The 16,599-nt window shown below is 34.8% G+C and overlaps 1 protein-coding gene across 3 annotated transcripts; it reads right to left on the minus strand.

Moving 5' to 3' along the window:
- Window positions 1-1,642: 1,642 nt before the first annotated feature.
- LOC117604280 (RNA polymerase III subunit E) lies at window positions 1,643-14,317 on the minus strand. Of its 3 annotated transcripts, XM_034324163.2 has the most exons (11): window positions 13,758-14,317; window positions 13,182-13,438; window positions 12,742-13,108; window positions 12,472-12,670; window positions 12,195-12,397; window positions 11,961-12,124; window positions 10,194-11,875; window positions 9,118-9,698; window positions 8,219-9,038; window positions 8,060-8,153; window positions 7,711-7,927 (listed from the first exon to the last, which is right to left on the minus strand). In XM_034324163.2, exons 1-7 carry the CDS (start codon window positions 13,806-13,808, stop codon window positions 11,608-11,610), a joined length of 1,509 nt encoding a protein of 502 aa, XP_034180054.1. In that variant the 5' UTR covers window positions 13,809-14,317; the 3' UTR covers window positions 7,711-7,927; window positions 8,060-8,153; window positions 8,219-9,038; window positions 9,118-9,698; window positions 10,194-11,607. The 3 variants fall into 3 exon arrangements, with proteins under 3 accessions (XP_076545055.1, XP_076545054.1, XP_034180054.1); XM_076688940.1 differs by lacking the exons at window positions 11,961-12,124; window positions 12,195-12,397; window positions 12,472-12,670; ... (1 more) ...; window positions 13,182-13,438; window positions 13,758-14,317 and adding exons at window positions 1,643-2,491; window positions 2,586-2,816; window positions 3,160-3,354; window positions 3,857-3,958; window positions 4,235-4,460 and having other exon boundaries at window positions 7,707-7,927; window positions 10,194-11,608; XM_076688939.1 differs by lacking the exons at window positions 11,961-12,124; window positions 12,195-12,397; window positions 12,472-12,670; ... (1 more) ...; window positions 13,182-13,438; window positions 13,758-14,317 and adding exons at window positions 1,643-2,491; window positions 2,586-2,816; window positions 3,160-3,354; window positions 3,857-3,958; window positions 4,235-4,463 and having other exon boundaries at window positions 7,707-7,927; window positions 10,194-11,608.
- Between the last annotated feature and the right edge of the window lie 2,282 nt (window positions 14,318-16,599).

The following is a 16,599-nucleotide window of genomic DNA, read 5'->3' on the forward strand; positions in this document are numbered from 1 at the left end:
CCCGCTTAAGCGCGTCAATCTGTCGCATCTGTCTTCGGACGTGGTAGAAATAGTAGGGTTTATTTGTATTTATATTTTACAATTGCAATTAAAAAAAATAGTCACGATTATTCATCAAGTTACCGAGTCGATAATTCATCAATCAAGTTATCTACAAGTAGTTTTTATTATATTTTTATAGGTGGCGTTAGTAATTTAGTTTTTAGATTTTGGCGGGTACAACCTCTTTGCCTCTTCTGTGATCCTGTTACTAGGAGTAGATTTCAAACCGTAGGTTTCCCCCACCATGCTACCTCCAGTATTCTACTGCGCATCCGGTTCTGCGCAAGGGCGCGAGAATCTATTGCGCATCCTATTCTGCGCAGATTTCTGTGCCACCAACTTCCATTTTGATGTGCTCCTGGTACCCGGATACAGGGTTTACATTATTTGTAAATTTTTCAGCTTCTAGATTGTTAATGCATACAATATAGGTATCGATAGATTGCTTAAAGTCTGATCTATCTTCTAAAATTATAAAAGTTCATAAAATGTATCGGATTTACGAGAAATTAATGAGAAATGTTACAATAAGCTACAATAAAACGTCGAACTGAAATAATGATTAATTATTACGTCTCGATGCCTCAGATGCTTGCAAATCTGATATTAGAAATTCAATTCGACCTTACTCTTTCTAATACAGTCATAAAAGTGCACAAAATGTTCCTAGAAATTGAGAAATTGAGAAATTAATGAAAATTAGCGGGCTTGTTATGCGGTAATATGGTGGTTACAAGAATTGATGTTTATTAAATATTAACGCATAAAATGTTACTAAAAATGATTAAAGAATGTAGTTCGAACCTTTCTCTTTCTGTTTCGACCATAAAGTGTCATTAATTATTGCTGTATTCGGTAAAATTAATAAAAATTCAATGGGTGTTTAATACGAATCGTAGTTACATTATTGCTACAATAATTCTTAATAACTAAGTAATTACAGCAGAGATGTGCACAAAAAGGGTATGAGAAAATTCGGCATACATTGTTCTTTAAGAATCAATCATAAAAGTTCACTTTTTAATAGCCGTAAATGAGTAATTAACGATTTTTATATATCCTATATAACCTGTATATTTTCGGCCGGTCTACTGCGCAGCTGGTTCTGCGCATATGCGCGGCCGATCACTGCGCATGCGCGAATTGTGCTACCTCTTTGCATATCCTATAATCCTGATACCAGGAGTACATTTCGAACCGTAGGTTCCCCCACTCCGCCACCCCAAAAATCATACCCCCACTTTCTACATCTGTTATCCTGCTACCAGGAGCAGTCGCGGGGCCGTAATTTATAAAGTTTATTAACATTTATTTTGAAAGTCGTTACATGCTTTTATTACTAATTACATTCATTAAAGTTATGTGCACTTACCTTTTATTAATTTCTTCAGATCTTATTCATTATATTCATAGTTTTTTAAATTTAATTCGCAAATTTGATCAATTAAATTATTGATTTGATAATTAATTTAATATGATTAATTGAATTATGTTTTTTTCATTGTTTTTACAATTCAAATTTAATACGTAAAAGCATAAGATCTATTGAATTATTTATGTATTTCAATGAAAAAAAAATGTACATGATTATGTTTCGCAACTTATATGTATTTTATTCCTTTTTATATTACATGCATATTACTTAAATTGTGAATTGACTATTTTTGCGCTCAAGAAAACATTTGTAACAGTGTCGTAGCGATAATAATGCTATTAAAAATAATACAATAACAATTTATTGGTCATCGCTATTAAACTAATATCGATTACATGTTTATACGTTAGCATGTTTGTTATATTATTAAAATCATTGATTATTTTTTGACAGATACATATTGAGACACACGTGTTGCTAAATTATACAATATTACGTAATTCTCATTTAATTAATGTAATTCCATTTATAAATAAAACCGAATATAGAATCTGTGTATTAATTACACGAATTTAGACGAATTTGAGTTTACATTTGCTCGCAGTAATTAAGAATTTGTATAAAATGATAACTGAAAATATAGAATAATTTACATTCTACAATTAATCTACAGAATTATATAATTATAATTCGTTCGAATAAACATAGCATTTATGTTTATCGTTATTCGTTGATAATTTCAACACGGAATGTATATGATGACATTGTTGCGATATAATTAACGACTGAAACGCGACGATGAGGGTGACGATGAATGATAATAATTGTCGAACGACGATGGATCAAAATTTACTCGTATTCCTCATCATCGGGTCGTACTTGTGGGAATCTTCTCAGAGCTTGATGTTGCTGCTGTTGGGGTTGTGGGCGTCTATGTTGAAGGGGTATATTTACCTCTTCAGGACTGCGGAAAACCTGATTGATCGGTAAACGAAATTGTGGAAGTCCCGTTGGTTGTGGGCGAGCTGATGGAGGAATACTATTCAAAGTAGCTGGCTGAGGACTAGAGTATATCTAAAAAACAATCATTTATACCAGTTACACCATCTAATTTCATTCTAAAGGCGTATAAAATAAAAATAAAGAATCTCAATCAAGGAAGCCCTACTGCTGGTGCAGGACGACGGGCTGGCGCAGACGAATAAGTGTCTTCAGTATCACGTTCGTCAGGATGAATATCTGCAGGGAAATATCTTTCACTGTATCTCAAGGTTACGTTCGGTCTCGTCTCGGCTTCAGCCAAGTTCAATGGTTTGTAGAGGTACTCGTTCACAAAGTGATATTGGGAGCTCTTCTTGCAGTTTATGTCACCGCTCGGCGGCATGCAAATCAGGTGAACCTGTAATGCAAACATGTTAGTCGAACGGTAACGGCCTCGAAGTTAAAGAGAAAGGTGTTTCGTGCAATAGATAGACGTTAGCTTTATTTGCATCCTTGCCAGCGAGAAAAGGAGCGTAGGTTGATTACCCCGGAAACGCATACCGATTGCCCCCGCTATCGGGAAACCGATCGCACGATTTATGATTGGCCTTACTTACCCGTTTCGTTGTCTATATAATAGCGGAAGTGGCAAGGTGAAAACGTATGGGCGGAGTGAAATTCTGGATTCTTATAGTAGCAAATGCTTTCACCGAGATAGCTTCCATTACTATTAACTTAATTATGTTAAGACCTGCCCTTACCTGATGGAACGTGAATCCTTCAGGACAAATCCAAGAGTGTTTAGCATTATCTTGACAATAGTGGAAGACCTCGCAGTTAAGATCTTCGTCAGCGTAATATCCAGTCTGCTTGTTCACGCAATCAAATTTACTTTGCGGCAGAAGAAGGGTCAAGCGATCCGGCTCCTCCTTTTCCTCCAGTTCTTCAACCTCGGCCTTCAAACACGTAACACGGTTAAGAGCATTGTACTTTAAAGGAAAGAAAGCGAGTCACACGCAAAATCAAGCGTTTACGTAAGATGCTCCCCTTTCTCAATTGCATTCTTTCAAGAAGAAAAAAGGAACACGGGTGCGACAAGATCAACCGGGCGATTTACCGCAGATGATTGCTTAATTTTGACGACCGTTCAGGGATAACGACGGACCGCGTAATTGTTAGAAATCACGCGATAAAAGAAAAAAAAAGCACCAAGCGTACCGATTTACTTCTTTACAAAGAAACATTTCTTTCTTCTCATCGTAACTGGTTATTACATAAGCCAGTTATTGTGTGGAGCTGCAAACAATGGATGCAAGAATTTCTTATACTGCTTTCACTTATTGCAAGACGTACGTAGAATGACAATTTCACTTGCACCCACTATGACTCTCAGAATTTCGTCAACATATTGTGCGCATTATTGAGAGGATTCCTTATAAAAGAGAAAATGCCGTGTACCCGTGGGTTTTGCGATTGTCCTCCTCGAAGAATACCACGCGGTGGTCCATTCACCCTGATTGCCGTCTGATCCAATCCGCCTCCAGATGGTTTACGATACAACTGCGAAAACATTCAGAAAATTCTTTCGGTATCTGATCGTAATAATGAGCGTTCTTTGTACGCGATTACACGCAACGATAAACGTGTGCGAACCGGTACATTAAATCTACGGAGAGCGATATATTTTTACGTAAGCTGTTGCATAACGCGTAACAGGTACACGCAATGCAACGCGTGATGCAACTGTTTATGCTGCGATTAATAATTATTATAATTCGAATAAAAGAGAAGAGTAAAATTAAAAAAAAAAACCGTGAAAAAATTTGAATTACTTACGGGTTGCTGATTCGAGGGGTTCCGGTAAGGCGAGGGAGATGGCGTTGGCGTTACAATATTATCCTCGTAACTATTATCGCGAAAACCTTGACCACCGCTAAGGCTAGACGAATAAAGAGGTCCTAAACTGGAGGATTTCCCAGTAAAAGACACTCTTGGGTCTAAATCGTAAGACCCTTGCGCTGCTACGGTTGCAGCTAACGCTGCCAGACATAACCAATGCATTCTGCTAAAAGAAAAACGAGATGAATGATTAATGGTCATCCTTCGAGATGACACGATGATGTTCTATGATATTAATAGAGAAAAGTAAGGAGATCGAAGACGAACACGTGCGAGGGAAAGTGATCATCTTCCATACAATCTGATTCACCGAGCGCGACGGTTAAATATGTATAATTTATCGTTGCAAGTTCGTTAGCGAACGGGTTCTTGGCATGGAAATCAATCGAGAGAGGGATGTAAGTCATCCTTTGGAAAAGTGATATTTAATGATCTTCGTTGAAAGTACTTTACACACATCGATGACCCAGAATATTCTCGCGAAAGATATTTACGGAGAAATGTAGTGAAACAGCATGGATCTCATGCACTGATTGCTATAGTTTTCATTTTTCGCACGCATCGACAGTGAATTTCATTGAAATTCCATTTTGTCTCGTAAATAAATGGTACAATCCCCTTGCAGAGATGGGACATGGGACGGGTTTTCCCGCGCATGCGCGAAATTTGTACTATACTCATGCTAAAATCGCCGCGCATGCGCAAGAAAACCCGTCCCATATCCCATCTCTGTCCCCTTGTAGAAAAGTAGAACGAACCTATTTGATCCTTTCGATGACAGCGCATTGTTTGGCTCGAAAGAAAGATGTGCATTTACACTCGAACGGATAATAGCCGTGGAAAGCACGTAACTTTCTAAGAGCGTAAAACATGGACAGTGGTTTCACGATTCGTTGGGGATATCTCGTTTGTAACGCGGCGAGGATGATGCATCGCGAGAGATTCGATGCTTTCGATAAATTCGAAAGGTTCCATTTACGAAAGCGAACCGTATACTGCGGTGGAAAACTCTCGGGAGAAATTTCTTGCGACCGTAACAAATGCGAAAAAAAAGTATCGCAAGCATCGATGGATCTAAACGCAAAATAAACTTTGCATCAGCTTTCTCTGTATGCTCTAGGAATTCGCGGGTACATTTTTACCGACGTCAAATGAAATTAGTTACCCACCGTGACTCGTTTTCTTTTTAAGACGAAAAACAACCTGTCAGAGGAAACGTGAACCGCGCTAGCGTTTCCTGGATACGGTATAAAGGTCGAACGAAACCTGCTTTTTCCTCGTTTCGTGAGACTTTTACGCAACCCGTTAGCTCGGTCCGGCTCTCGTGGGTCATCTCGTAATTCCAGCGGCTATTTACCCGATTAACCGGTCCATTTAAAGTACAAAGTATCTAATAATTGGTCAGCGACGACTTACGAGGAGAAACGTAAGTTGTCGCTCTTAATGAGAATCCTGTCTTTACTAGGCACGAGTCCGCGAACCGGCCGGTCGATCGTTAAGTGGTAGGCTCGATCGGTAGCTCGAGTGAAAGTGAGAGGGCCTACGTGTAAAAAATCCCTACCGGCTGAGAAAAATTGGAACGTATCTGTCTCGGGTGTTGCGAATTATGTTATGGTGTAAGAGCATGCAGATCGAGAAACAATATCGTCCAAGGTTCGCGCCTAGAAGGGACACCTCCTTCGAGAGGTTTTAATCCAACAGCCACGAAGAACCGTCAAGAATTCGATCGCCTGGTCGAGGCAACTTTTGTTTTTTCTTCTCTCATGCTACGTTTCTGTTTCAGTTTCACCGATATCTTTGAAACTTTCTCTATGATTGCACCTTGATGAACTTTGATAATTTCATGTGGATTTCTTTGATTTACACCCTTTTGATTTGAAAATACACCCTCGAACAGTGGCGGCTCATAGCTAAAATTAGTGGGGATGCTGCTGCAGAAAATTGTTTGCTTTTTTTTTTAAAAGCGGCACTGCGGGAGCGATAGCGTTCTCTCTCTGCGCAGCCTCGCGCGCAGCTTCCTATGTGCGCATGCGCACACGGTCAAACACCATGCCGCTGCGAACCGCGCAATTCCATACAAAGATTTTTATATCTTTTTCATAAACTGGGGAATGGCTACTGATATTATGCTTAAGGATTATATATTGCACAAGTATAAAGAAAGAATTAAAAAGAAAGGACTCATTATATTAAATTCATCGATAATATCAAGTGGAAATACAGGTTGCTGCAGTTCCACAGTGCCTATACGCGAGCCGCCACTGCCCTCGAGGAAAAAAGATGTTAAAAATTATTAGAAGCGAAGAGATTAAATAGAGCAAATCGTTAGAATCGGGTCAAATTACAAAAGTATGAGAAGTAAGTTGATCCACAGGGATTTCTCGAAGGATACTCTGAAGAAAGCAATTGCATAATAAAAAAAAGAGATAGTTGTCGGGCAAGTACAAACGCCAGGAACGCGGTTGGGATAATATAATCAGTGGAGGGCACGCGTAACTGGTCGGCCAGACTTGGACATGCTCTTAAGGAAATCTGGAGCAAGTTTTATACTTGCGGCGACATTTTTCAACCCGGTGGAGCAGAGATTGCGGTATTCGACTACTCTTGTAAATGAAGCCGCATTCGATGTCATGCTCCAGAATTTTAGACATTTGAAATACGCCATTTTCAGAGAGCCTTGCATTGGTTAATTCTCTCACAGTTTAACTAAAATACCTTATCCTACTGCTTACAACATCTACATTAACAAATACTTAATTAAAATAACTAACTTTTTGGATTCAAAGGAGATTCAATTTCAAACATCAATTACAAATTTTAAGAAAATAGTAAACTGTGAAAGAATTAAATGAAACATAGATTTTTCCATATTTATACTCGTCCAAAATCTAATCAAAAATTTAACAAACTGTTTTAATGAATATAATGAAAAGACTAAAGTATTAAAAACAAAATAGTCTGCTCGAGGAACGAATCGCAGAGACTGAATAACTCATAAAATATGTAGTATCGCATAGTAACGTTAATCCGCTAGAACAGCTAAGATTTTTCACGAATTCCTAACCGCAGTTCCCGATCGCCCTCGCACGACCGGTTCGCTTTTCCCCGTTTCTAAGGCACGTGCCGTCATTTCTGCTCCACCATGCGTGACAACATTCGTTTCGCCAATTTTTCATCGATTTCCTCGCAGATTTATCCAGTGATTTTCAACGACAGTTCACTGATAGCGAATCGCAATAGAATCAGATCCATGGTGCACAGATAAAAACAGTCAAGAAATGTTTCATCGAATCTCCTGAAGAAGACACTTGCACTGTTTTCGTTCTCGTCACTGGTCCCGCGTCCCTCCTTGACTTTCCTCTTTCCCTTTTCAAATTTTTCTTTCTTTTTTTTTTTTTACCCCACTTACCTGTCAACGAAGAAGGTAGAGGAGTAACGGCACGACGAACGAATTGACAACACTCAAGCTTTATCTTGGCCGGCCGGTTCTTCATTCTCTTATATAGCATGTCTCGCTGAAAGTTACCTCCACCAGTTAATATCTGGCTTCGCATCGGGGTAGTGGGAGACAATCTCTCGTTATATGGTAAAACAACGTGTTCTCCAAATCTTGCCTCCGCACATGATCATCTTAAACAATGAAAATAGATCAACTATAATGCTCCATCCAATAAAATAAATTGATCTTAAAAGAAAAAAAAGAAAATGGACTGAAATATTATAACTGTTAAGAGATACCTGGTTACATCAAATATCGAATACCTGTAATGATGTAATTAAAACGAAGGTGTGGTGCCTAGCATGTTTGACAGGCTGAACGCAATTTCCTTGGAGCCTGGATGAAGCGAGCAGTGATCTGATAAAAACTTTCTATGAAATATCTTGGTAGAATAAAATATGGTGTATTAAAATCATGCTTACCTACAAGAGACCACCCTCTTTTTTTTAATAAAAGAAAAAAGAATATAAAAGGAAAGTTTCTTCTCGTTTGCTTGAGTTTATATTCCTTCTCGTTTTGTAACAATTCATTGTTGGATCGAAGTTTTCTAATAGTAATGAAACCGGTCTTTGAAATGTGTTCACCGATCTTATCGGTGAACTATCAAAAAATTCTTCCTTGGCTATGCATGGCATTTCGCAAATTCTGCATGCTACGTACTCGAATCGTTAAAATGGAAACATCGAGTGAAATTTCGTTTCGGAGTAGCTTCTACTATTTTCACGGATGATGTACGAATTGCATTGCGAGATAGAATTGATTCGAGGCGTAAGATACAATTTGCGGTTCGAGGAAATCAAGTTGACAATGTTTGTTAATGGTACTTTAAGAGAAAAAAGCATCAAATTCGCTGCACGCTCGAACGCAATTCTTACATCATCGATAGCTCTGGTCTTTCGATACTTTTTACATTTTCTATAGACACACGTACATTCGTGATAGCCCAGAACCGATCGTTTCCGCAAAGTGCTTTCAATACCAATGGGGAACCAAACGAAATCGAGTGAAATGGCTTTCTACAGACGAAAATTTCCTTTCAGTAGTAGGTCGACGTCAAATTTTACATCGCAGCTCGGGCTTTATTTGCATTCCTCGAACGTGACTTTAATTTCGACATGCAACCAGGAACTTTTAATTTCAAAGATTGCACATTTGCCTTATCTTCCACCTCCATGATTCTCCTCTTGCTATATATTTCTATTCTTCTTATTAAAATTCATGAATGCTCATCTCTACTGATTCCTATTTATCCAAGAAAACATTTCATTAGCAGAATTCGGAGAAATTCGTCGCGTCTTGAAATATACTTCTTCGAGATTACCTTTTTATAGCTGCGCTCTTGCACATAAACTTTAATTGCTTTTCACCTAAATCGCGAGTTTCTCAGTGTGCCATTGAATTGTCGAAAGTAGGTTGTATTATCTGTGCTCGATTCCATCACCTTTCTTGTAGAACGCTTGTTTTCTACACCTTGCTACGTGTTTTAAATCAGCTTACGCGCCGAAATAATGTCTTATGAATGAAACAAACCAGTTCTACAATGAAACCAGTGTATATGGTACATACAAATGAAATCGGAACAAGAGGGACGATCGATGACCACCGAGAAACTTTCGATCTCTTTTTTCTTTTTTCGCTACTTGGCGTGTAATTTATGAAAATCGTATGGAAACAGATCGGACTTTCTTTCTTCCAGGGACTCCCATCGAAGGTCATTGTTTGAACCGAACGGATATCCAGGAACGATCGACGAGATTGCTGAACGTTCGTCGTTCACTTTCTTTTCATTTCTTCGCTACTCCTCGGATTATAGGTGCCATCGACGTTTCCTCTTCTTATCGGCGAACCGTGCAATTCCGTTACCTTTCCTGCAATCTCTTGCCGAGTAAAACCGGCGGATACCTGAAACGTAAAGAGATATTAGAAGAAAAGAATAAAAAGCTAAGTAGAAATGAAGGAAAACCAAGACGAGAGCATAAGAAAATTGTTAATTAATTTTCTAATCTGCCTCTATGCTTCTGTTTCAAAGCTTTTTAATATTTTAATATTTTAATACAGAGCAGGATGTAATTGAAATGGAATTAAAATCTGGTCATGATTCATTAAAAAAGTCAGCCTTATCATCCTATAGGTGTGGTTCTGATAGAATAACAGATATTTTGGTACTCCGAATGTATAAATGCGTATGAAATACTTTCACCGACTGACTACAAGAGAAAGTGCGTTCGCCCCCTGTTCCGCCCCTATGATACGCGAATGCGATCGTTAAAGAGGGAAACGAGATAGTTAATACTTTAATTAAGCGAAACATTGTATTCTGACCGCAGAGCTCGATTACCTCATCTCATTCAATCGTTTTGGCTTTCCTTCTGCATACCTTACTTAGAAAATAATTACCATATTTGACGAATGATTTTCTTCTATAATATATCCTTAACTATTTAATAAGAAATGTAAAATACATACATTTCTTTTACAATATAAAATAGTATTACAGCGACAACTATCTTTTATCCTTCTTATATATATATTTTCCAATAATTTCACAATCGATCAACGTATATTTCCTTTTTAAATGACTTTCCCGTAAAAAAGGCTTAGCTCATTCTTGTTTTGTAAAAAATACAGAGTTGCTGTTAGATTAGTGACTACATTCTCTTTTCATGATATATGCACGAGCAACATAATATACTTGGAGAGGTGTACTAGTATAGTGTGCTTTATAAACACTTCAAGGATAATGGTATTACTAGTTTCTTACACATACAGCAAGTAATGAAGTTTCGAGCATCGGACAACTCTAAATGTAATCATAATTTCACGTCGAGAAAGACGTATTTTATTATAAACACGTTTTGCGTATAAAGAAGAAGGATAAATAGTTGCATAATACGCAAACGGTATTAAGGACTAAATAAACTAGTATCGAACAAGTAGTTCGGAAAACCACATGCTGATATGTGTACTATGTACATGTATACATTGCTTGGCATTAAATATATTTACATAGCTATACTGATTTTTTAACTATTTCCTGCTCTTACACAGGTGCTACTTTCTACACAGATTAAAGGTGACTCCTAGAATGCGATCACGTTCCTAAGATTACTTTTCACTAGCTACTTTGCATCTAAGAAACTGTGTGTTTTCGATTATATCATAATTCGAGCTTAAATAAAGCATAAAAAGTATCCGTGGAAATACCTTTTTCAATTATACATACATACATATGTACAATATCAAATACCGCAGTAATAAATACAGTATACAATTGATTCTGGTACTTTATATATATATATTTCTACCTAAAGTTGATCACGATTTCAGATTTCTCATCATGTTACCCTTTATTCGTAAAAATATTTTTAATAAAATAAAAAACATCAGTCATTTTTCAGTCAGTGCTTTCGGTGCGACATCGGTCAACGATGCGCAGAAAGTAACTCTTGGAAAAGATAAATGAATGCTTTCTACAACTTCGTTAAAGTATCTGATTGCTTATTCACCACTGACAGCATAACGTGTGCCAATGAACTTTTCACAATGATCGCGTGATTGGATAAATGTTTATGTTTCTGTATATTTAAATTAATATCTTTTAAATTGAAATCAATTTCCAAAAACCAAGAACTGTAAAATTCTTATTTTTTCAAACGAACAGTCGATACTGTCGTTTTCTTCATCCATCACTTGAGACTAGAAAATATTTTACTTAAGTCATTTAGTTTTGGCAGTGTATCAAAGCAGACACGATGTAATAATATGTTATCAATACGTAGAAGCATACATTTCAATCGCGCATCAACTTTGGTCACGTGGTTTCTGATACTTTACGAGATCGAATAGTCTTTTTATGTTTCACTGGCTCTGTCGCGCTATCGTTATCCGACACGGAAGAATCCCTTAACGTTTTCCTTCCGCGTCCTACGTTTCGTTCTTCGTTTTCGGACCCAATAGATTCTCTGTTCGATTTCCGTCTTTGACGTTGCGGAATTTGATTTTGGACTTCCATCGCTTCGCGAAGATATTTCCGTTTCGCTTCCCAAAACATTTCTTGTCTCTGAGCTATTTCCGGATATCTATAGAAAAAGTTACACACTCGTAACGAAAGATAAATGAACGGAATTTAAAAACTAAATAGTAAAAAAGATATTGCTATAGTACCTTTCACTAAATTCTTTACAAGGTGGAATTATTAAACGCCATCCCTTTTTTGGTTCGTGTATTGCTAAGTTTGTAAATATTTCCTTAATTTCATCGGTATGCAATTTAATAACCGATGCAATTGTTTTTCTATGTAGGTACTCGTGTTCGGTGAATGATAATAACTGAAACCGCCTGTTCTTAGTACATTCATAAATGTATACATTTTAAATATTTTAAGTACACCATACTTACAACATAATCTCTAGCTCTACACATAAGTTCCGCAGGAATTCCGTTATACGATGAAACGGTATCTTTTGCATATATAAGTTCACTATTTACAATCCAATTTCCCTGCACTAAAACTGCTACCTGTTGCAAATATTTTAACACAGCTGTTGTTTCTTGTTCCGGTGATAGAATTAATCTTAACTGTGCAAAGGACAAAACTTTGGCTGTAAAAGAAGAGCATTGGAATCAATACATAATAATTAAAAACCAATGCGTACAATGAGTTAAAACCATTTACCATCTTTCATAAGAGTCCTAATCTGATCAAGAAGAGATAAAGTTCTAATATAATTAAGAGATGTTGTACAACTAGAGACATCCGTTTTTAGCTCTTTTTTCATTGGTGGTGCTAGTAATTCTAAATATTGCTGATTTGATAGATTTAATGTATTTACAGTTTCATCTGTGGTAGAACAGAACATTTCCAAACGTGTAAGCTGAAAATATACATGTTTTTATTATAAGTACAAGAGGCTATATAGTAATATAATAAATTGAAAATATTTACCTCTGCCTGTGTGGCATTTGTTGGAATATAATTGGTATGAATCCATCTTTCCCCTAAACTTTTTTGAGTATGATGCTGAAATGATTGCTCTTGCATCTTTTTCATAAAGTCTGGTTTCTGTCTAGCAAAAGATACAGTGACTTGTTTCGAGGCTTCTTCTTCTTCCTCAATTTCTTCACCCATATTTTTAGCTTCATCTCTAACCCTTTTATCACTTTTATCAAGATAGCTAAATTGTGGACGCATCTGAATGACTCCTTTCAAAGGTGTTATATGTAATTCACCATCTTGAAAAATACCAACTGCATAATTTGAACAGGTGGGCAATGCTCGAGAAGATTGCAAGACTGTTTTATCCATAAAATTACTGTAATATGAAATGCATATTATACGGTACAATGTAAAGAAATAAATGATAAATTAAATATCTTTTTAAATACCTATCAAATGCCTTTTCATCCTCATCTTGATCACTCTTTGCCTCTCCATCTGCATTTATTGCAATTTGTTCTCCTTTACTTTGATCATAATTGACGCTTTGTGTATCAATTGCCACCTCTATAAGAACTTCCTGATTTTCTGGTTTTATAGAACTTTTTAGGAAAGTTGCATTATCGTAGCCCTCTCGAGCCGGACGAACCGGATATTGAAAAATAAATAATTTATCAGCAAGTGTTTTTGAGAGAAAGACTGGAATCTAAAAAAAAAATATATTTCTTCTTTTTTTTTATCTTTAAACGCGTGATTTAATCGTTATATATTTCTTCTTTTAATTTAATTATTCGATGAAACAATGTATTATTATATACAATTATGAATCGATTGCAAATAACAAAGAAAATACAAAAATGCGGTGTAAACCTATTTGAATGCCACGACAATAAATAATGATAACTTGTTTGTTACGGTTACAAAAATTCACATTATATGTAGTAAAATGTATACACTGTGTACACATAACCTAGAATTAATCTAAAATTAAACAATTAGAATAAAAGGGAATTTGATTTACGAACCTCTTTAACCACTGGATCATTTTCATTTTCCATAGCATTTATGCTAGACATTTAAATATTATTTGTACCTTATTACTTGCTTCCTGAGTACGTTCTGATCAGTGTTGATGCACTGAACTTCATAGACCACGTTTTTCAAGTAGATGTTTGAGATAAAATGTCAGTAGATATAGATAATATATCTGTATCTGCTGGTTATGTATTTGTAACAGTAGACATTTAAATAAAACATTTACATAAATTGCCATTTATTGTTGATTACTATTGTACCAACCTTCAACAATAATTATAACAAAACATCATTTGTTTTTAATACTCACTTTTATCTATAAATCATAGATCAGTGAGATTGAGACTTCTAGATCCATATTGATCCATATCTAATCTATGCGATGTTAATTTACCGTAACTTGCCGTAACTCTTTAATACAAATATAAACAGTATTTGTATTCTCTTTTACATGGTTAAAAAAAAATTGTCTAACACATTTTTAATTGTAATTGTTAATCAGAAACACAAATGGATCATCAAAATTTTATTAATGAAGGTTATTATAAATTTATATTTTTACTTTTCTATGATTTATACATAAAATGTTGATTTTTTACAGGTACTGTGTTACCTCCCACAGCAACATTGATTCAAGTAACAAATGTTTTAACACCATATATTATGAGAATTTCTGAGATAAAAGGGTACAAAGAAAAATTACATTTAATTAGCAAGAAACTATCAATGAAAAGAGGAATACTATTTGATAGCAATGCAAAACTTACAAAACCAAAACTAGGAGATGTAAGATTTAAAAATTATACTATTGAATTAACTAAACTAGATAATGAATAACATTATATTTTTAGATGGTTGTAGTATCCAATAAATTAGACATAGAATTAGATACCTGGCTGTGTAGAGGATATATATCTAATATTGCAGAAAATTTAAAAGATACATATAATGTTTTTTTACCTGATCATGGTATTTCAATTCTCCTACAAAGAGAAGACTTTATCATATATTCACCTGATTTAATTACAGAAGAATATTTAAGTTATACAGTTGGTTTGTATAATATTTTACCTGCTGTTATACACAATGATCCAACAACAGATAAGAAAGTGTTAATGTATGAATCAATTAAAATTCATTAATCAATATAAACATTTGTACAAAACATAATGAATATTCATTTTATATGTATCTAAAGAATTTTAGAGGAGTGGAGCAAGTCAGCCATTCAATACACAAGAAAAGTAATAAGCATATCAGATGCAATTTATTTTGATCACTTAGGATCTGATCAATGTGATAGACCTTATGGTGAATTTTACCTCATTATTGACAATAATGTATTACGCTTAAGTGATGCTTTAACTTTTAATAATTATGCCGTTTACCTAGACAATGGTAAAATATAAATATTTCATTATTAGTATTAAATTATGTTTTAAATTTATTTAATATTTAATATTTTATTTCTACACAGACTTATTAGAGGTCATAAAAAATCCCAAGAGTTATGACATGTTAGATAAAAAGATGATTGATTCTGAGACTATATTTTATATGAATATTAAAAGAGAATGTAAGACTATTAATGAAAATCAGAAACACAAAGAAAAGTCTGTTAAACCTTCTTTTCTTAAAAAGAAGAAACACATACCCATTGAAGTTGAAAGGGACCAAGAGAAAGTATTAATTTATACAGAAGATAAGTGTGAATACTTAGATTCCACTTTAGATGCAAAATTTCCTCTTGAAATACACAAGGTATAATTTTCAAGTAAAATAATTATTAAGATTTAAAGAAAATAATTTACATTATACTTTTAAGGCTTGGAGATCGTTAGTAAATTCATCAAGGCCCAGAAAAATTCAATCATATATTTGGCCTGCTATAAAAAAGGGTTTAGATGTTATAGCAGTTGGAATAGCAAAGTCTGGCAAAACTTTTGGATATGCATTTGCACTGTGTGGACTACTAGTAACAATCCAAAATGTAAGAACATTTGATTTAAAATAATTCATCATCTTACCATTAACAGTTATAAAAGAGGGTACCTAAAAATTTCTATAATTATGTTTATAACAGCTTCCTCAAGGAGTAAATCCATCTGCATTGATATTGTGTTCATCATCATCTGAGGTATTAGAAGTACATTATTTGTGTATGGAATTATTACAAAGCTATAAAAATATTAAATCTGTTGCTGCAATTAATGGCAAACCAGAGAGATCATTAGTGGTAAGTCAATTGTTCAAATAATATTTTTGAAGTGAATATATAAATAAAAATATCTTTAAATTTGTTATATTTTTCTTAGGCTGAAATGTTTAATGGATGCCAGATTTTGATTTCTACACCAAGATTTTTGGCACGTTTTTTGGATAAAAACAGAAAATTATTCAATTTTCAAAATCTTCGATATTTAATTTTGGACGGTGGTGACATTATTATGGATAAATATTTTGATTCTGTAAATATTTTTAAATTGTCGGTTATAACTTTATGTATTGCAAGTATAATAAAAAATACTATTTTTAGATCAGTAAATTATTTAAAAAGCATAACATTATTTGTAATAGAGAAGATAAACATAATGAGATAATGTTACAAATTATAGTGACCGCGAAACAATGGACACCGTATCTAAAAAGAATTGCCTATATTTTAATGAATAATCCATATATATGTATAACATCATTTATAGAAGCTGCGGTTTTCAAATCCGTATGTCCAAAGGTTTATATAATGAATTCTAAGAGTAGAGATGAAAAACTTTTAGGTAAAAATGAATTATTTCAGAAATTTTTAACTACCTAACTGAATTAAATAATTTA

Source organism: Osmia lignaria, chromosome 7, assembly GCF_051020975.1.
Source record: "Osmia lignaria lignaria isolate PbOS001 chromosome 7, iyOsmLign1, whole genome shotgun sequence".
Taxonomy (NCBI): Eukaryota; Metazoa; Arthropoda; class Insecta; order Hymenoptera; family Megachilidae; genus Osmia; species Osmia lignaria.